Source organism: Anas acuta, chromosome 1 (genome assembly GCF_963932015.1).
Source record: "Anas acuta chromosome 1, bAnaAcu1.1, whole genome shotgun sequence".
NCBI classification, from domain to species: domain Eukaryota; kingdom Metazoa; phylum Chordata; class Aves; order Anseriformes; family Anatidae; genus Anas; species Anas acuta.
Window position 1 is genome coordinate 85,318,776 of NC_088979.1, and position 22,489 is coordinate 85,341,264.

General features: G+C 35.6%; 1 protein-coding gene and 1 non-coding gene across 2 annotated transcripts in view; one reads left to right on the forward strand and one right to left on the reverse strand.

Annotated features, from left to right (window-relative positions):
- Window positions 1-22,489, forward strand: part of CFAP47 (cilia and flagella associated protein 47) — a 296,518-nt gene that overhangs the window by 69,435 nt on the left and 204,594 nt on the right. Inside the window, exons 33-37 of the mRNA XM_068686651.1 lie at window positions 351-546; window positions 7,343-7,440; window positions 7,762-7,878; window positions 14,750-14,884; window positions 15,372-15,484. Of these exons, the coding sequence (XP_068542752.1) occupies window positions 351-546; window positions 7,343-7,440; window positions 7,762-7,878; window positions 14,750-14,884; window positions 15,372-15,484 (659 nt within the window). The remainder of the gene's footprint in view (window positions 1-350; window positions 547-7,342; window positions 7,441-7,761; window positions 7,879-14,749; window positions 14,885-15,371; window positions 15,485-22,489) is intronic.
- Window positions 9,126-9,198, reverse strand: TRNAV-CAC (transfer RNA valine (anticodon CAC)). Its single transcript has one exon. It is a non-coding gene; the product is annotated as a tRNA-Val (tRNA).

A 22,489-nucleotide genomic window follows, 5' to 3' on the forward strand; every position in this document is an offset into this window, starting at 1 on the left:
TTTATAGATTGTACTGCAGATCATTTTAGCAGTTCAGTAATTAGAAGTTTGTTTTTTGTTTGGTTGGTTTTTAAATGTACACAGTGATACACGATCCAGTGATGTCATCCAGTTCATCAAAACTTGGGAAAAATATGGAAACAAAGTATTTGTATTTTTTTTAAGGAAGTAAAAGATTTCCCCCAAACCTCTGCAACTTTGTTCTTTGTTATACAGTTATGCTTATGTGTTATCTCTAAAATACTTACTAAACTAGAAAACTTTTTGATTGTGAAGTGTTACTTTTTAATATTCAACTTGAAATTGTTCTTTTTATAGTTTGTTTTTAAAAACATGGTTTCTAATTTCAGGTGTTTGTTCTTCCTCGTGTTTCTTTGCGCAAGAGCACTGATCCGTTCAATTTGGAAAATGTGCTGAACATGCCAAGAATAAAATCAGAACCTTTATCCAGTAACATATATTCTCCATATGAACGAATCATCCTTACTTGGTTAAATAAACATTATGAGAAGAATCGAAAAATTGTGTGGAAAGATGGTCAAAAAGGTGATTTTTTTTTCCACTATACTCTCACTTCTATTATTCCTTTTGTAGACTTTAAATAATACGATTCATAGAGATATCATGACAACTTGCCACTGAATTTTTTTTTGGGGGGGGGAGGGATTGCCTACCCATGCATATTTCCATTTCTTGTGTTTCTGGGTTACATGATGAATGTCTTTTGACTAACACTGTTCAGGATCTACCTCCTGTTGTTCTGTGTGTTCTTATCATTTCTAACTAGGCATAAAGGGTGACCTGTGCTGAATTTTCCCAGTTTCTCCTTTCCATTAATGACTGCAGGAAGGAGGTGCTAATAGTACTCACTTTCTCTTAATTTTCCTGCCTGCAGGCATATGCAGTTGTTAGTATTTGTGCTTATAGTGGTGTGTTTGAAGGCTAGGTTTGTCAGAATTTTTAGAATAACTTTCATATTGACTTAACTATAATGCCATATAGGAATGTGATGCAGACCATTTTTTAACTCTTGCCCTACTTGCAAGGTCAGTTTGACTCCTCATGATGGCTTGAGTAAGATTAGACAAAATGAACTGTTCAGTTTAAGACTGACCTAACCAGTTCTGTTATTCACATCTGGTAAAACTGATCTGCCACTGTTCAACCAGTAGCAACTATTATTATTATTTCCTGGTAAGATTTCTCCCTTCTGATTCTTGACCTTAACCTCATGCTATTTTTCATCATTAATTTGAATGGGTAGTTAAAACTAAGAAGAGGCAGTATGATGATGATCAATGAAGAACTCCAAAAAAACGGCTAATAAGCCACATATGGAAAAGGTTGTCTAGTGTCATTGTGCCATGAGTAATTTCTGACCTGTGTGAATTATGGATAATCTATTTGCGTATAATTTTCTGGAAGTCTCATTTGGGCATATTACCTAACTTGAATATATTTTGAATATCCCATCACGTTTCTTGTTTTATCTATATAGAAGAGAAGTATACTGGATATTCTAAAATGTGTTGAATAATTCTGCTGATAAGATGAAAGGTCAGTCTATACATTGTGCATTCAACAGAAACAGATTTTTACCTTTCAACTCATAGTTTGGTTCTGATTTTATGATTGACATAGGGAGCTTGCCTAGCTAAGGTAACACGCCCTGTAGTACATAAGTACATGTATATTTGCAATGTAACATTTTCTTATTATCTGTGTCTAGTGTCAGCTTTAGTGAAGCTGTCTTAAAGTAAGGAGCACTCTTCTCCTTTTACTGCAAGTTGCTGTAGTGTGTAATCTGAGTTCCATGTGTGTGCATGACAATTTGCAGAAAGAATGGGTAGCTACCTGGCCGGTTTTATGGTTCACCATAAATGGTGTATGGATACATTCCTCAACCCCTCTGTGTGTTGTCTTTATTGTAAACTTTAATAACACCTATATTTCCTTTGCGCTATGTCCTGAGATGCCTAGACAGCTACTCTACCTACAGCTAAACAAGACTCTTTACAGTGTTTGTACATTGGTATTTATTTTTTCTTGGGTAAATAAGCTTTTGGATTATTTTTCTAGTAGTGCTTCTTCTATAGTGCATGCCAAATATGTAGATTTAGTATGGTATGGCTGTGGATTTAGTAATACAACTTCAGACATTTTGTGAGGGGAAACCAAATTTCAGTCTATGAAGATTAATAAAGATCCTGTTAATACATTGTAAATATCAAATGGTGAATTTTATTGAGAATGGTATTTCACTTTTTTATTTTTTTTATGATTAAATAAGGTGATGCAGGGGTTATAGTATTCATTCTGAAGCCAACATAGAAGCCAGGTATACTGTAATGAATTGTTGTGATTTATTGTATTTTAAGTCACAGCAGTTGGTAAGTGAAATAGTGTTCTGTGATTTAAAAAAATGTGTTGAAAGTGACACATTGATTTAGTGGCTTTTATTATCATTCAGTGACTTAAAAACTACTTCTCTTTACACCTGAAAATTTTCTGTTGAAAAGCAACAAAATGGATACTGATATAAGGAAACACTATTTTTATGTGCTGCATAAAAAAATGTCAATTTAAGAGATTATTTGGGAGAAGAATCAGTGGAAATAAAACATAACAGCATAGATAATGAAAGATGATGAGAAAATTTTAACAGGAACAGAAAGGTAAATGTTCATGCCTTGGGGTAAAAAGCCTTCTGTAACAGATGGGAATAAATGAGACAAATCAGCAGTGTATCTGTTTTCCTGTCATTGTCCCATGTGGTTTTTGTTGAACTTTTCTGCTTAGAATTATGAACTGACTGGTATTAAATTGATCTGTGCCTGAGATTTCAGGAGTTCTTAGAAGAATAACTATTAGCTTGCAAGAGCAAAGGTTGTTGGATCTTGCCTGAAGTAGACACTATAGTTTGCCTACCAGTCTGCACATGTAGTATGTGCTGAAAGCAAATCAGTTATCAGTCCTAAATACATTTTAGATCTCATCTTTCTTATGCTCTGTACTGTATACCTCAGTAGAATCATTTTAAACCTTGCCCTAGTTATAATGGCAGAAATTACAGAAAAAGTTATTGCTACATATTTCTTGTGTAAATGTTTGTCTTATTCAGTACCAGAGTTAAGCTATTGAGACAGGACTATAGGCATTATTATAACTATAGATTCGTTCTACCTCCAGAGATTTGCAGATCCCAGAATAGGAAGGTGTTATATAATATTAGAAACCATTATTACTGCAGTAATTTACTTTAAAAGGGACTTGGTCTGTTAGTTTAGAGGTCTAGCTCTATATCTGCAATAGAAAATGCTTAAGATACGGTGCAACCATATGACAACACTTTCTTCATCCACAATCTGATATTACCTAACTTGATATTCAAGACTACTCGAAAAGGAGGTGGTACTTCTGTGGCTGAAGGTTGCACTAGATTTTTATTCTGTGAATTTGTATGATAGTGTTTTAAACCTATGTGAACCTCTGACGTCATACTATTTTACTTGATACTGTAATTTGATACTTCTGTTCCCAACAAATTTGTGTATGCCACAGAGCCATTTAACAGCAATGTCTGGTTCCCACTATCAATGTAATTTTGTATTTTGAATGTAAATGTATATTTATTCAGTTTTCTTTCTGTTGTTATTAATGAAACAACCACAATAAAATAAATTTATTTGAAACTTTCTTCAGAAAAGGAGAGTTTTTAGGTAGTCACTTAATTTTTTTTTTTTTGGTATGTCCTAGAAGACTCTTGCTGTATTTTGGAGATGAGTGGAGAGTGATCATTTTTACTTTTAACCCAGTTCTTTTATTTCAACTATTAGAGATGAATTTTTAACCATGAAAGTGGAACAAAGTAACAGCTTAGGTCTTACCAGAAGAAAAGAGACTGCTTAAAAACAATGCAATTATAATTAGCGTATGAGATATCATATGTTATATGGTGATTAATTCATAGTAAGATTTCCATCTGTCTTCTGATATGGTAAATAGTTATTTTGGGAAGGAGAGGGTGGAAGAGGTAGGCCAGAGTTACATCTGTTTAGATCCAAGAACTTACCATTGTGAGAGACATCTCGTTGAAAGTAGTTGGCATAGAAATTGGTTTTAATTAGGTGGAAGGGACCTTGAATACTGTAATGAGATGGAGCTGTGCAGCCATTGGATTTCAAACTCATTAACCTGTTGATCTTTACTTTCATTTGAAATTGTGTTTGAAGTCACTTTAGAGAATGAGTAGGAAACATTAAACAAGCATAAATACTGAAGAAGGCAAAAACTAAATTAATCAATGTCCCAGAGTAAACTCATGATGAATTTACATGCCCTATTTGGTAAGCTTGTGCAGCATGTGCTCCTATACTTTCTCACTTCAGCTATGTTCATGTGTTTGGATATCTGCAAATAGCTGACATGGAATGATAGACATTAAAGTTTTTCAGACGCTGAGGCATCTGTATTCTGTACATGAACAAACAAATTAAGACAGATAAATTTTGCTTAGAATATACTGCAGGGGATTGTCGTAAATTGAATAAGTGTTTTTGTAAGTGTAATTTGTTACTAATAATCTAATTACTTTTCCACTGAATGTTTTGATACATTCATTTTTCCACTGAAATATTTTAGCAGTTAAAACATAGTATTTAGCACCCTGCTTGAAATTATTTTGCAGTAATAATGTCACAGCTCTAGTGCTTAGTTAGACCAAACATCATCTTAAATTCTCACATTAGAGAATGTGAGCGTGAAACTAAAAAAAGAACCTTTTCAACTGACTGCTACAACAAGCAGGAAGTCATGTTTGTTTTTAAGTATATAGTATTTTTCTTGATGGCACAGTGCAGCTGCAACCTATTGGGGTTGGACCTGATGATCATTTGAGGTCCCTTCCAACCCCTACAATTCTGTGATGCTGAAATTAAGCAGTATCCTTTTTTTTTTTTTTTTTCTAAATGTCAGTGATACTTTATGAAGTCTGAGGGTCTGTCTTAATTCTTAATAGGATAATAATGAACCAGCACCCCCTGCTGCAAAACACATGTACATCAACATTTTTCATCTAAGTATTCATGAACCATCCCTGAAAATTCTGTAAGAACTTCAGTCTTCCATGAAATAGGAAGTCAGAGTTAGAAAAAAATATATTGTGTGTTAGCTAGGTTGTTTTATGAAAGCAAATACTTAAAAATTAGTCTTCTCTGGAACTCATTTTGGTTTGAGATTATAATTTGATGTATTTACTTTGCATTAATATACGATTTTCTCTGAACACACTAATGATTTGCTCCATTGTTATTTTATTTCTTCTATTTCATTTGTGGGTAGTTTCTCTTTTAAATTTAGTATGAAACATAATATTTGCAACACCTATAAAACAATTTTATAAACTTACAACTCATCCATTTGGTGTAAATGAGGAGTTCCACAACCAGATTTATACCCGTAGGTGACAATAGCTACTTATTTGCAAATTTGATTTAACTGTACTTCTGGAGGTTAAGCAAGCTGGTAGTAATATGTTGTAATCTGGCATTAGCAACATCACCTATAGCTTCATCACTGTTACTAATGGCAATTTTGCAACTGCAATTGATACCAAAAAAGTGAGTGAGTACAGGCAAGGTATTGTACTGGATGTAAAAGTTGAGTTCTTGAGAACAAACGCTATTTACCTGCTTTCATAGGTATGATCTTGTAGAATGAAGCTCATAGTAACGACAGATTTGAAAGAAAGGTCTGAAATATGTAACTTGATAAAACATTTTATGCTCCTATTGTTTAAAATTAATTTTGTGTCAGGTACTGGAGTCTCCATATTCTTTTGCTAAGGAAGATGGTGGACTATTCTTAACATCATTACATTACCATCATAGCTATTTAGTTTTTGATTTTTTTTTAATTTATTTTTTATGGTAGCACTTTTGAAAGAAAAAACATTTCTACATAAAATTTCTATTAAAATGATATATTTATTTTTTTGAAACATGAAATTTTGGATCATTCCATAGCATATTGGTGGGTATTTTTCAATCTAGGAAGCTTTGAAGTTGGTAAAGAATACACTGTCTGAATATATAGTGAAATAAAAGCTGTATAAGTTGTCCTTTATGAGAAAGCATGATCTCAGACTATCTGAAAACCCTGCCAATAACTGAGGTCCAAAGCGTTCACTAAATTTGTGAGCTGGGACTTTAGACAGTAAGGAAAACAAAGGAAATTAAGCAATTGTCATTTTTGTCATAGAAGTTGGAAGAAACTGAAGATAACCCAACAGAGAAGGCTTGACTCAGTCCTTGAATATTTGTGACCTGATTCTTCTCCTTTAAAAAAAAAGGATCAGCTTCTCTGTGCTTGTGTTTTAAAAACTGTATATTATCTCGACAGCAAGGTATCAGTAATTGGATAATTGGATATAGTCACTGATTTAAAACAATTATTGATATGTCAGATTTTTTTTTTTTTTTTTTTTTTTTCCAGAGAGCATCTCAGGTTTCAAATATTTGGGAATTTTGAAGAGTTTTTTTTTTTTTTTAATAAATAAATTTTTGAAAAGAGAGTTTTCAGATGACTATTATTCAAATGGTTTCTTATGGTAAAACAGAATTGTGCTGTTTAAATGCTGGGATAAATGTTTAGGATATGGAATGCTTGAAATATGAAACACTCATAAAATTTACTTTCTTAACAATCAGTTTTATTTTAAATAAAAGTATAAAATACATGATGAATAATCTTAACTTTGTGAAGCATAGGCATTTAAAACTGAAACATAGAAGTAGTGATCTGTGCTGGAGGAGCTGAGCTTTGAGCTTTCATTTATATTGCATTTATTAAATAAGTGCCATATAATTTAATATGACCTTGAAGAAAATTAATAACCTATTATTTCCTATATGCTTGAATGTTTCAACTGTAGAGGATTCGTGCATGTTTCTGTGAGTTTCAGTAGTTGCATGAACCTTATGCCTAGCCACCTAATAATTTATGTGATTATGTACCTAAGTATGACAGCTAAATTTACAGCTATCTGTTGAGGTTAGGTTTAGCTTTTCTACCGTCCCTCCAGTTGTGATGAATACTCTGACATTTGTATCATAATGTATGCATAATAGTTACAATACTCTAGGTGAGATTTTTCATGTTTCCAGGAATGGCTCTGAAGGAGAATTATGCCTGGGAAATTCTACATGTGAATGTGGCGTCTTTCCTTTTTCTGTTCTTTCCTCCACTCAGTTGTTTCATAAAGTCTTTATATCTACCCAGAGTAAAATTAGGCGTGTCAGGAGAGAGGGTCTAATTCACTCATCCTGTTCTGTTTTTAAATCAGGTGAAGTACCACCAATGAGATGGATAGTGAATTTTGACCGAGATCTTCTAGATGGTATGGTATTGGCAGCACAGCTGGCAGCTTATTGTCCATACTTGGTAAGGACTTCTCTTAATATCATGCAAGTTTTATACACAGGGCAATATTAATTAAGTGGATTTACTCAGGCCTTATTTTCCTTTGGAATTGTTGACTTGTATGGTTTTTAAAAACAAAATACCATTTAGTGAGTGCAGAGTGATTATTTTTCTCTTCTGATTTTCTGAAAAAGTGATTACTTTTTCTCTTCTCTGGTATATTCTTAACAGAAAATTTTAGTTCAAAATTTAGATCTTATGGATTTGTCAAAGAATGAAAATGCAAACATACTAGTTTTGCTGAGTGGAATATGAAAAGTTTGATTTCTATATCTTCCCTAGATTGCTACTCACTTTGTAAGGATGTATACTAATGCAAAAACTCCTGCACAGTTTCTGCACAACTGTTTGATACTTGTGAATGCTATGCACGCTGTCAATCTGACTATAGACATAAAGGTAAATGATTTTATACCATCTTTACTCACATACTTAGTTTTATTTTTGATTTTTTTTTAACTTTTATAATAGCAATATTGTATATCAAATTGAGATGAGATTTCAGTGAATCAGTTTTATTCCATGATGTGCTACTGTATGATGGAAATCAAAATACTGCTTCATATAAATACACTTAATAACAAGTAATTTCCATAATTCCTTGATTTGTAGAACTGTATAGATGAAACTAGGTGATTATAACAAGACTTATTAATTTCAGTTTCTAGCATCGAAAGCACAAAATGAAAGACTGAGTAGAATTTATTATTAACATTCTAAGACAAATTAAAAATATATATAACAACAATCATCCTGCACTTAAAAAAGAGTGGTAAAAATATTCATATATATAAATGTCTGGTGGCATTTAGGTGACTCTATCTAAATCATGCACACTCATGAGTGTTCTGTCCCAGGTTTGTTCCACACTGAAGTCAGTACCCTTGGACTGCTGTTGTGAAAGCCATCAACCTCTGCAGTCCTTCACTGGGATTCCTCCTGTGACATTGATGTTGTTTGTTACTTCTGCATTACTCTATAGTTCACCTGGGATCATTTTTATATGTTTGGTAGCACACCTCACAGCTCAATTCCATCAGTTTAAGCTCTGTTACCTCCAAATTTTCTGTATAGCTGATTCACTTCTCTTTTGCTCACTTATTGATTAAAGTCCTATCCTTATCAAAATTAGTAACAACTGTTTCAGTTAAATTTAATCATCATCTTAATTTGCAGAGTGGTTCAGTTTCCATCATAAGCAAAATGAATGTCAGGGACTGTGATGGGCTGAGGTGGGTGTGGGGCATGTTGAGCTGGCTAGAAGGACAAGAAGATAGATATACATAGTAGATATACATAGTAGATGTATACATGTGCTATGTGTATATGTATATATGTACTATGTATATCTATGTATACATAGATAGATATACATAGTAGAATAGACATAGTATTTGTCTGTGTACGAAGAAGCTTTCCAAAGGAATGAATAGTATTAGGAATCAGAGACGGAGGTGTGGTGATATGAAGTGATATGAAAGGAAGCTCAATTACAACTTTTTTTTTTTTCCATTCATAGAATTGTGGAATCATTAGGGTTGGAAAAGACCACCTGGTCCAGCCATCACCCTGCTGCCAATGTCACCCACTAAACCATGTCCCTAAGCACCAAGTCCAACCTTTCCTTAAATACTCCCAAAATTAAGTGTTTCTGCCTGGGATCGAACCAGGGACCTTTCGCGTGTGAGGCGAATGTGATAACCGCTACACTACAGAAACCTGCCTAAAATGTGATTTGCAGTGCAAAATTAACAATGCTGTTTCCAGTTGTACTAGCTGTTTTTCTGCTACCACCTCCTGATATTTATAGGCTGTTATAAATGTCCTTGCTATTACAGGCCAAGAAAATCCATTTCATATACTCATAACTGACAGGAACCATAAGAAGACAATATAGGTATAATCTTGAAAATAAAGGTGTTTTTTGGTTCATTTTGTAATATGAAAAGCAGCCAGTACAGCACATGAAGGCAGAGGCTGAATGGCTGATAAGTAAAAGGAGTTAACCATATTCAAGGTGGAAGCAGAACTCTAGGACATGCAGTTTTAGTGCACTTAGTGTGTTTTAAGACTACAATGTAGTAATATGATTAGTTCACCATATTTTTAAGGTATTGATGTTTTTGTAGATGGGAAAGTTAATCTCTGTATATATTAAGAATTTAAACAAAACTATATAATCAGTCAACACTAGAAAAAGGAACAGATCTCAGATCTTCAACATCTGCATTTAATTGTAGATTAAGGTGTGGTCTAAAACCAAAATATCCTGGAAAGTAAAACAATAGAGAATGTAAGGAATACTTCTTACATAGGCTTACTGGAATTCATACATACTTTTCCAAGAATACTGTAGAAATTTCTTAAACTTGTTCTTCAGCAGTAAAAGCAGCAAAATACACACATGCATCCACTTGCTGAAGTGTCCTAGTTTGGGATTTTTCTCTGATAGTCCTGTTTCTTAAATTTAGCAAGTTAAAATGTTCCAACAGTATTGGCAAAGTTCTTGACTATCAGGCAGTCGTTACTTCTGAACTTTCAGCACAGTTTTGCATTAATTAATGCAAAGATGGTGGTGACAGTGCAAGCTGTGACATATATCAGGTCTAGAACAGATGGCATTTTCAATCACTTTAAAATCTAAGATTCTGTAATAATAAATTTAACTGTCTGGAAGACTTCAGCTGCAAGCTTAAATGATACATACCTCTAATGGGGTTCAAGGCTTTTAAATCCTCTTAAGGATTAAGATATAGGTTTAAGATATAGTACTTTTGTCAAGCAATTCTTTGTTTCCACTTTCTGATCATGACTGACAGTTCAATCCTGGAGTATTAATGGTGTCTTTCTATGTATTTTTTTCTTTCTGTTTGCTATTTTAAGTTCTAAAGCACTTCGATTTGAAGAACATCCAATTGAAAGTAAGATAGGATGGTGGATAACAGTGATTTGCTGGAAATGTACGTAACAAGGATAGATTAGGAGAGAGGATGCTGTGATAGGGGATAGCCAGCAGAGGATCCTAATTTGCCACTGACATAAAACTGAGGCCAACAAAAATTTGGGACCAAGTGAAATGGAGTATATTTTCAAACAAGTATAGAACATGTTGTGAGTAAAGTCAGAGTGTTAAGAAGCTGAAAATGAATGTGCCTATTCTGCTGAAACACAGAGAGGAATTCAGTATAGCTGTGGTGTAGAACACAGTGCAACTGGGCAATAGCATGACCAAATGAGGAAGAAAAGGGGGCACAGATGATAACCATAAGATTTGAGTGTGAAATGAAGGAGAGAAGGAAAATGGTGTCAGCAGCCAATGGAGGAAAGGAATATAAAATTTCTGGAAAATCTTTGAATTTTTCCTGCAGTTAGTCTACTGGTACACCTAGAAAGAAAACTTCCTGGCTGACACTAAATGCTACACTCGTACTTCTGTTGTCTTCATTTTGCTATACTTTAGTAAGAAGCCATTAGTTTGACAAATGTGACAACTTCTTGACAAGACTAACTTTAAGGAAAAGCACTTCTTTTGTAATTCTTAGTTACTTGATTAAAATTTTTATGATACTGCAAAGACACAGATAGAACCCTCTATCTATCTGCCAATCTGTAACACAAATGCAAATATCTTGGTTTGCCTGAGATAGGAATCTAATGTCGATGTGCTGTCTTACATACAGAAAATAGAAAAGAGCTTAAAAATCACTTTTATTTGTTAGTGTAGCAATGGCCTTCTCGTATATATCTTTATTAGACTGTATCTTACATAGCACCTCAACTAGGCTTGAAAAACACTTGAAGAGAGTTTTAAAAGACTGAATCTTCCTAAGCATCCACATAAAAGTATATAAAACAAGCATATGCTTTGATCTGTAAGCCTAAAAAATCAGAGCAATAGATAAAGAGCATTTGGCTGGAACTCAGCTTTATTGATAACATGGATAATATAGTTGATAATATGGACACTCCTACAACCTTCAACATGACAAAGCAGAAGACTACTTGGAATTTACCTAGTGAGGTGCTATACAAGGTGAATTTAATATGTATGTAGGTTAAAATATGGTAAGGTTTTGTCATTTCTAATGTATCTTGTCAATTTTCTCCTTCCTATTGTATTGTGTACCAAACAAAACAAAAGTTCGTGTGCTGTAGTACAAAGCACATAGAGCACATTATTGCACATTTAATTTGCAGGATTACAGACGTTTCTTTTAATTAGTGCTGAACTGTACTCAATGATAAGTCTATGAAGTTGTCTTCATTTAAGTCATCTTTCATTAAATAATACTTATCCTGTAGGAAAGGGCCACATTCCTCCTCTGCTTTTAGTCCATTAGCCAAGACTCATAATCTTTTCCACTACTCAGATTCCCCCCCACACCCCCTTTTTTTTTTTTCTTTCCCTCCTACCCTTCCATGTAATGCTTTAGGGTATGGGGACAGAGAGGTTCCTCTTCCTAAAGCAGACATTAGGAGTCTATCTGTTCAAGGAGCTCCTTCTGGTTTCCTTGCAGCCTTGCTAAAACATGATTTGCTTAATCATGTTTTTGCTTAAATGACAGTCTTAGAGTCATCAAATGACGTAGGTTGAATGTTATTTAGACTTAATCACTCTCAAGGCCGTGAGGACACACTGACTACTGCTCAGCAGCCCCATAGGGCTCCAGCACCTGCACAGGCCCAGGACCCCACATCAGCCCCAGGGCTGCCTGGCCCTGCCCCACTCTGCCATGGGCTCACCCACAGTATGATGTTCCAGCTGGTGCTTGTTTCAGCTGTGACAGTGTTCTCCTAAGATGCTTTTACAATTTTTACACAGATTCAGAGAGAGACTCTATATATGCTTGGAAGAGAAGTCACAGAATCATAGAATATCCTGAGTTGGATGTTCATGAGCGCCCACAATCCTCATCCAGTCGACCATCTGGGTCCACACAGGGCCACTGAAATACCAGACCATGTGTCTTGAGGGCACTTTCAAAATGTTTCTTGAACTCTGGGAGGTTCATTGCTGTGACCACTGCCCAGTGGAGCCTGTCCCAGCACCTGACCCCCCTCTGGGTGCAGAACATTTCCCTAACCCCCAGCCTGACCCTCCCCTGTCCCAGCTCCATGCCATTCCCTTGGGTCCTGTTTCTGTCCCCAGAGAGCAGAGCTCAGCACCTGCCCTTCAGCTCCCCTCATGAGGGAGCTGCAGGCTGCCATGAGGCCTCCCCTCAGCTTGCTCTGCTCTGGGCTGAGCAAACCAAGGAACCTCAGCCGCTCCTCATACATCTTGTCCTCCAGACAGTTCACCATCTTCGCTGCCCTCCTTTGGACACTCTAATGGCTTTACAACCTTTTTTATACTGTGGTGTCCAAATCCACTGAGGATTTCTAGGTGGATAGAAGTCATGTGGTTCAGGAAGACTCGTGTTGAAAATAGCCTATAACTGGGAAAATATTCAAGTGTACTTAACCCTCTAATGATTTTCATTTAGGCATCAGCTTGTAGCTACACTTGGAAAAGGATATCTAATTGGTACTCTTTTGGCCCATAGTCTGAGCCAATAGTCTGCTGTTAGGTTCTTATTTTGTATAAAGGTTTTTCTTTGTTGAATATTTGCTTTAAGCAACTGAGGTTTTTTACATTGTGTTTGAAGAAGGTGGCTCCACTACAGTTGTAAATTTTTGCCCTTTATACCCTTTCACTTCACAGAATCATTATGTCAAAATGTAGCTTTTGCTAGCTGAAGTAAAGCTTTGACAGTTGCTGGTCCATCAGTCATTAGGTAGAAGCAGTAAGGGAGTGGAGCTGTTGTGCTTGGATTGATGGATCCTTTTGCTTTCTTAGTGCTGCTGTCTTAGGAGTTACATCTCAGTCGCTGTTTTATAGTCCTATGTTTTACACAATAAATTTCAGCTAATATTGCATTTTAATAATGTCAAAAGAAGAAGAAAAATCAATAAGCAGTATGTGCTCTAATTTAAAACTTTTAATAAATTGGAAAAAAAAATATAACTCAGACTATAGTGATAGTATAAATACCTGTACATCTCTTTTGCTGTCTTAAAGACATGCATAAGAGACAAAAAAGGTACTCATAAAAGTAATGTGGAGGCTGAAAATGTGGTCCTGTGAAAAGGACCTCCTAGTTTAGAGAATAAATATTAATATATAGCAATATTTATTATTCTAAGAGAGCCCTGGAAATTTTAATAGTTTGTCAGTAAGTTTTAAAATTTCCTGAAAAAGTGGGAAAAGAAAATTAAATTTATACAATGTTATCCTCCTAGATTGCTATTTAGAGTAGTTGTAAGATCCTAAAAAGTTACAGTGGGAATAATATTCACCCATGAACCCATGTGTTTTCTAGAGTGATTCTTTTTTTTTTTTTTAATATAAAAAAAAATGAAGTGTTTAAATATTTTGCAGAGGTGGTGGTGCCAAAAACTGGAGTCTTTATTCAATATTATTCACTTTAATTAATGGCACATTTTATTAGATGGACTGTATTTATTTATTTTTGATTTGTTGTTAATCCTCACTATACTACCACAGCTGCTGTCACCTGGCAGATTTCAGTTAGAGTTGCACTTCTCTAGTGAGAGATCTCACAGTACAGTTTCCTATAGCAAGTCTATAGCAAGTCTTTTCTCTATACCTATCTGCTTGCTGATTTTCAAGTCATGTTACAAGGTGTTCTTTATATAGCTCTGTTTAAGGGAAGTAGGTGCACATAGTACACACATCTTTTTCAAAGTATTGCTATATTAAAAGAGTCTCAGTTATGGGGATCCAAACAAAGTGTCTTAAATGGAAAAACAAAACAAAACAAAAACACTTTTTAATAGGATGACCTTCTAATGCAGTGTTTTGCTGCTTAGATCTACTTCCAGGTGTGTACATTTTTCTGTAGGACTTGACATTTAATTTAGCAGAGAAGTTAACTGTAATTGTAAAAATGGAGTGTATTATGGACAACTTTATTATAATAACATTATTTTACAAGATACTATGCATGAAATTTTAAAATACTTAATTAGCCTGATTTAGGAGCTTGTTGTTTAAATCTGTGGCTGATCTTTCCTGCCTGTATTTATCTGGGAAGCCACTCCCATCTTCATTATTTGATTAGACTTCTGTCTAATCAAGTTCACGCGCCTGGTGGAAGAGTTTATACTTCTCTTTCCAGTGATTTACTAGAATTTCTGAAGACTAAAGCTTTGACCTGTTTTGCAGTTGCTGAATATTTGGTAATTATTTCTTTTTGGTTTTCAATACTAGGCCACTGACATCTGTGATCCAAACCCAGTCATGATGCTTATTCTGTGTGTCTACCTATATGAAAGCCTCCCTCACTACTTACCTAAGGAGACTATAGAATTTACAGGTGCTCTCCATGCGACTGTTGTTAAACAGGTACTGATACCATTGAATTTAGATCTGTAAAAGAACAATGTTAAAACATGCTGCATGTATATATTATTATTATTATATTATGTATATACTGCAACAAAGAATGAGTGCCATGTCGTTTGACTACTAAATGTAGAAGAGCGAAGAATATTTTTCTCTTCAGGATGGGGATGCTGATTTCTGTTTTCCCCCTGTGCTTATGAGCACAGAAAAATCTATGAATTTAACTGGTTTGTGGGATAAAGATAGAGAGGAATAAGAGATTAATAGCTGGCATAGGTATTACATTACAAAAGAAGTACTCAGAAAAACAGGTCAGACAGTCTGTGGGACATCTGTGCTTCTTAGGGAGAAAAATGATTTGCACTGTTATTTGAAATACTTTCTTATTTTGTGGTATCCTTCATTTGCATTTTGAAACCTAGCTGAAGAACTTTTATGTGCTTTAAAAATGAATAAAATTTGGCTAATTTTGTTGTTGTTGTGATAGGTGCGTCTGAAAAACCCTAGCATTAAAACTTTGGTGTATAACGCTATTCTTGTGGGAAGAGATGCTGATGACTTCTCATTACCTAAAGGAAACACTATCGTCATTTCTTCCAAGTAAGTAATGATTTTAGTGTTATGAATCACAGAGCTATATGAATCACAGAATGGCTGAGGTTGGGACGGATGTCTAGTCCAACACCCCTACTCAAGCAGAGGCACCTAGAGCAGATTGCCCAGATGACTTTTGAGTCTCTTCAAGGCGGATGACTCCATAACCTCTCTGGGCAACCTGTGCCAGTATGCCATCACCTGCACAGCGCTTCCTGGTGTTTGGATGGAACCTCATGTGTTCCAGTTTGTGCCCATTGTTTCTTGTCCTGTCACTGGGCACCATGGAAAAGGTTGCACCTCGCAACCTGCTGGCTATACTTTACCTAATGAAACCAAGAATATCATTAGCCTTCTTAGTGGCAAGTGCATTGACTCATATTCAATTTGGCATCCAGCAGGAGTCCCAGGGCATTTTCTGCAAAGCTGCTTTCCAGCTGGGTAGCTCCCATCATATACTGTTGCCTGGGGCTATTCCTCCTTAAGTGTAGGACTTTTTACTTCTCCTTTCTGAACTTCATGAGGTTCCTGTCAGACCATTTCTCCAGCCTGTTGTGGTCTCTCTGAATGGTAGCATGACCCTTCGGTATATCAGTCACTCCTCCCAGTTTTGTGTCATCTGCAAATTTGTTGAGGGTACATTTTACCTCATCATCCAGATCATTAATGAAGATGTTGAACAGGATTGGACCCAATATTGACTTCCAGGGCACCCTGCTAGTTACTGTGCTCCACATAAGTCTAGCAGTATGGAAATGGAGCAAGTCTTTGGAGATGCAACTAATTTAACTGTAGTGGAACACTAGGAATGTGTTCAATTAAAAACTGGGCTGCTTGGATCTGTTCTTATTTTTTTCCCAACTAAAATTGAAATATCTCCTCTGAGTGTGACTCATGTTTTTCACATTAGTGAATTATGGCAGTATGAACAGGTAAAAAATTCTTCCTTGTAAGATTTTGATTTTTGTTTCCTATTCTTAATTGAAACATGACAGGAAATTTAAGAGATCATGACACAGATTTGACAGTAGTGTTAGACTACTACTTTTTACCCACGTCATCCCTCTGTTGCAGCTGCAATGTCATTATTTCTGTCTTAAATTTCTGAAATACTTTGTCATTTAAGGATTTCAGAGAGACTTAAATTTGGGAAAACTTTATTTTGTTAATATTTTTGCTAGCAAAAATATGCATAATATGTGCCTGTCTTTTGCATTTTGTTTATGCAATACATTTTGCTCTTTCTATGAAGCATGGCTTAAGATTAGATGCAGAAATATCACAAATTGTTTAAGTATTGAAGGTAAAAGGGATGTAGCAGTGACTCTGGCAGCCAGTTAAGAGTTTTTAAGTTTAGACTGCAAGTTTATATAATATACTTCTTTGAAGATGAAATGGATTAGAGATTGTAAAATGGAAAACAAAGGTCAGCATTTGAATGAAAGTAAGCCATGAAGAAGAAAAACATTTTAAACATACTGTCAAATTCAAGACTTAACATAAATACAGTGCTTTTTAAGGTTGACCAACATTTCAATATGAAATAGTGTGACTATCATAAATATATGCAAACGGAAAAATAAGTAATGTTATCAGTGAGCTGTGAGGCTTATTTACTTTGGTTTTCTTTGCAAGTTCTTCATATAAGAATTAACATAAGAATGTAATCTTAGAAAATATCATGTGTTTCCTGAAAGGTCAATATTGTAGCTGTTTTTCACTTCACCTTTAAAAAGTAGAAGAAGAAAAAATAAAAAAGACAAGTAAAAAGTAAATATGTACAACCTCATGAATGAGCTGCTTGGCACTATATATAGCTACAGACATTTGGGGAAAAAAAAAAAAAAAAGCATAGTAATTTGAAAAAATGCAAAGCAAAAACATAGCTTTTGGAAATGGCAGTCATCCATTGACTACCACTGCAGTGATTACCATAATATAATCTTGTGCGTAGTCTTGGCCCCCAAATGATTTTTTTTTTTTTTTTTAATTAATATCTTTATTAAAAACGTGATGGAATTGTTTGAGAACTCTAAGCATTGTTAGGTTTGGTGTGAGTCTTGCTGTTTCTTTATGTTAGACCATAATAAGGTATGTGGTTTGGGAAGTAATAGAAATGTGAATAATAAACCTACACCTCTATTTTATTATGTGTAGACTTACTGTTTTAAATGCTGATTTATTAGGAATAAGTGTTCTTGACTAATCCTGTTTGTCCTGCTGGGTGAGCACACTTGGCATAGAAGATTCTGTAGATGAATGCCAAGTCTGAAGGAACTCTCTAGGAGAGATTAACTGTAGGAAAACTGATAAACTAACAGATCGGGGAAAAAAAAAAAAAAAAAAAGGTGGAAAGGTGAAGGGTGACAAAGAAGAGAAAGAAAAGTTACCTAAATCAATTAGGAAGCAGTGATGTGTCATTAGATAGAGATGCCATGTATTTTAAACCAATAGTGATAAAGTGGTGGAAATGTGTAATATGTGTCTGTCTGTATTATCAGAGAGGCATGACGATGTATGCTGCAGTCCACTACTAGCTGGAGAAACTTGTCAATGGCTGTCATGGGGTAACCATGGCCAACTGCCAGACACCCACCCTGTTACTCCCCCTCCTTAAGAGAAGATGGGGAGAAAATTACAAAGTTTGTGGGTTGAGATAAAGACAGGCAGATTGCTTAAGAGTTGTGACCAAAGTCAAAACAAAAACTGATAAACAAAGATAAAAGTTATAAAAACACCTTACCTCCTTTCCACCCCCTTCTCCCACACCTAACTTCACTCCATCCCCCAACTCCTTTACATTCTCCCACCACCACTCCTGAGTGGCACAGGGAGTGGGTGGTTTCAGTCTCCTTCTAACAGTTCCTCTCTCCAGCTTCTTCATCTTCACATTTTCCTCTGCTCTAAGGAGTCTGCAGTCCTGCAGAAAAAAAAAATAAATTAATTAATTCCAGCATGAGTTCTCCGTGGGCAAAAGTTCTCAGGATATCCAACTACTCCAGCATGGGGTACTCCATCAGCTGCAATGTGGAATCTGCTCCATTGTGGTCCTCTCCATGTTCTGTAGGGAAATAACTGCCCTGGTACCTGGAGTATCTCTTCTCTTCTTCCTTCTCTGGCCTTCATGTTCCCTCTACTGTGTCTCAGCCTTTTTTCCCTTGCACCTCAGCCTTTCAGATGATTTTCCCGTTTCTTATATATGTTTTCATGCTGGCTCCATAATGAGCTAGCTGGAACTGTCTGTCTGACACAGGGCAGCTCCTGGTCTCTTCTCAGAGAGGCTACTTCTGCATCTTGCTGCTACCAAAGCCTTGACACCCAATATCTGCCAAGAATGAATATTTTAAGTCAATTGGCCAAAGTGAAATTGACTTAAATCCTAAGCATCTGGACATTGGTAAAATCTTCCAAAGACCATACTGTTTTCCTCTGGCTTTTGAGGTGTGTCAGAACATTATCGGTGTAGCCGACTATCAGATCTTGCATATAACATAATTAATCTTTGATTAGAGGTTTTCATTCTCTAGGGCAATTCGCTATGCCATATAGATTTGCAGTTTACAACAACAATAGTGTGAATGTCTCTGAGCTCTACTGGGTGGTGCAGACAAACCTATAAGCTACTCATTCTGGGTACCGTAGCAAGAGAAGTAATGAAGATGACTTGATCAGTATTTAAAACTACCTTCCTGGGAAAGGGACCTGCTTAACTGCAAAGAAAATAGAACAAAACTTTTTATAAAAACAGCACCTTAAACCTGGAGCTGTACAAACTCAACCTGGAAGTAGTGAAAGTGATAGCTACCGAAGGGAAGAAAAGAAACTCTTACTTACAGAAACTCTGTGCTTATTAGATACAATTGAGGGGTGATGGTTGCACATAATGGCCTGCAACTACTACAGACTGTGTTATCTAGTTGTTTATGTTGGCCTTAAACTTTGCCAATTTGACAACTACAAATAGTTTTATTTTTTATCTTTATACATAGAATTATAACCAATAAAAGAGAGAGAGTTTGGTTGCTTGAAAGATGTTTTTTGAAAGATGATTGTCCTGGTTTGGGCTGGGATAGAGTTAATTTTCATCCTAGTAGCTGGTATGATGCTTTGTTTTGGATTCAGGATAAGAATAATGCTGATTACGCACTGGTGTTTTAGTTGTTGCAGAGCAGTGCTTACACTATGTCAAGGACTTTTCTGCTTCTTGTACTTCCCTGCCAGTGAGGAGGCTGGGGATGCCCAAGAAGCTGGGAGGGGATGCAGCCAGGACGGCTGACCCACACTGGCCAAAGAGATATCCCATGTGGCATCGTGCCAACAGTAAAAATGGGGGGAGCTGACCCAGGGGGCTGCCATTGCTCAGGAACTGGCTCATTCTATAGATCTATAGTCATCCTTGCTGCAATTTGGTGAGCCTTTCTCAGTTTTGCTAGATACATTTTTGAGGTAAAGAGGTGCAAACAGGAAAGGCTTGAGCCCGTTAGAATTATCCTTTGGATGGGATTTGGTGGCCTAATGATATTCTCTTTGATATTTTCTGTTTCTTTTCTAATTATTCCTAACACTTCATTTACTTCATTGGATGTTTCCCAGCACTGTGCTGGTGTTTTCATGAAACTGTCTGTCACAAATCCAAGTTCTTGCTGGTGAGTTATAATGGCTTGGACAACATTGCTTTATGGCAGCACAGGGTTGTTTTCCCTGTGTACATCTCTTTACATCTCTGTATGCTGTAAATTTGTTGTCTAGTCTCATAAGGTCTTCAATCTTTGTGTTATTGATCTTTGTCCTTACAACCTGAAGCAACTTAGAACAACAGTAAACTTTCTTACTTTCCAGTTGTCACAGATGCTCAAGGACTCCATTAATGGCCTGTCTACGTAGCAAGAAGTATTAGTTCCTAAATTCTGTTTCTTTCCCTCCTTTTCCTTCTTTCCTGAGTCATAGATACAGTCTCCGTCATTCATGTCTGGTTATTTTCCTTGTAAGTCTAAAGAAAGGGACTTTGTTAGAAATAGAACTTAATCATCCTTATTCATGTTCTTGTTGAAATTCTTTGATGAACTTCCATAGGCTTATAAGGGAGGACTACATTTTGCAAATATTGACTCCTGCCAGGTAGATCTCATTTTTGCAGGTATTGTTTATGTTCTTTTATTCTTCAGAATTCTTTGCACTATACTGTATGTTATAGGCTCGAGGCTTAAAGTTCTTAGATTCTCCCAATCTTCCTGAAAATATTTTTCAGATATCGGTGCTGTATTTGTCACCATCCAGTTCTCAGGTTCCAAGGTAGTTTTAAGTGTTTATTTATTTATTTATTTATTTCCCTCTGGGTCTGTCATATGAATGAATTAAAGAACTTCCTGGAAGGTTTCCTTGACAGTAGTTGCGATCAAGGAACAAATCCTGTCACTACTTCCATGGAATCATAGAGTAGTTCAGAAAGTACAGTAAAGATCATCTAGTTCCACCACCCTTGCCATGGGCAGGGTCCCTTTCTACTAGACCAGGTTGCTCAAAGCCTCGTCCAACCTGGCCATCAAAATGTAGAACTTCTGCCATCACTGTGATCATTCAATTTACTTGTATGGATATGTGCATTGAGTTCACTTAAAAAAGCAGCTGCTGTTACCATGGTTGTGAACCAAATGTAAATTAACTTGATGCCACCGAAAATGTGGCATGCTGATTGCTATTACAGGTCCTCTGCTTCACAACTTCACTGTGAATATGAATGCACATACAGTATGTAACAAGCATATTTCACATACCACCAGTAGTTGTGTGCATCAGCTTTAGAATTTCAAGTTGGCAGAAGACCAGTAAATCACACAGAATTTTCCTCTGCCCTCTATTTTAATTATTACTTTTTCTCCAGGTTGCACAGTTCCTGTTAATCATTTAATAGGAAAGGCTGATGTATCCTGGGCAGAAGCTTCCTTTCAGTATTTTCTATCTCTTCCAGAAAGACAACAAACAAATCTATAGATTACAGTTATAACACTTTCCTATATATATATTTTTTGTATTAATTTCTTTGAAGAATTATTTGAATAATCCCAGTTTGTGTAAATTACAAAATTTCAAGATTTTCCTATCATTTATTGACTTTGTACCATCTCTTTCGTATGGTTTGTTAGGAGATACATTTTAAAATTTCTTGAACTATATAGATTGGCATTACAATTAAAGTATAAAACAGCAGAGTTTTAGCTATGTATTTTGCGATATTCTACTAGAAATTAAAAAAAAATCTGGCCATTTTTCTATTTGGGGAAAGCTCTCTATGCTCTGGTCTTGCGTAGAAAGGCAGAATATTTCTATAATTTACAGTTTTCTGGCTTTTAGAATGGTCCTGCATGCTAAAATTTTTTTGACCTTCCATTTTAAGATGTTAATCCCAGTACTATAGAATGATTTTGAGAGCTTCAAAGTGAGAGCTTCAACCATTAAACTTTTGTCTATTAGCCTTGCTTTAATTGCAAGACTAATGCAACTCAGGTTACCTCATTCCCATATAAACTTGATCTGTTGCTTATGCAAGTAAACTTTTTTTTTTCCACCTCTAAAGTATTCATCTTTGCCTAATTACTCTGAAGGTTCTTTTTCTCAATTCTTTCTGTCTTCAATGGGGATTTTATTAATAACTTCTAGATCTGCCTCGCAGTATACATAAGAGGATGTCCAGTTTTTTAACATACAAAATTGTATTCAAATAGAGGAACATAAAGTAAATCAGTTGTTAACTTAGGGCAATGCTATAAGAGAACTTTCTCTGCTAGTGTATGGGAAGAAAAATCAAGCTACATGCTGAGGGCATAAAAAGCAATAAGGATTTTTATTATTCTTTTTCAATCCATATAGTTCTTTTATTAGAATGTTTTACGGTGCTCTTAAACAGGAGATTGAACGACAACAAACTATTACAGAAGAAACAAGTGACTTTCTAGGCACCTTCCCTTACAAGAACTAAAATACACTCCTGAAGTGACATTTCTGAGTCATTCC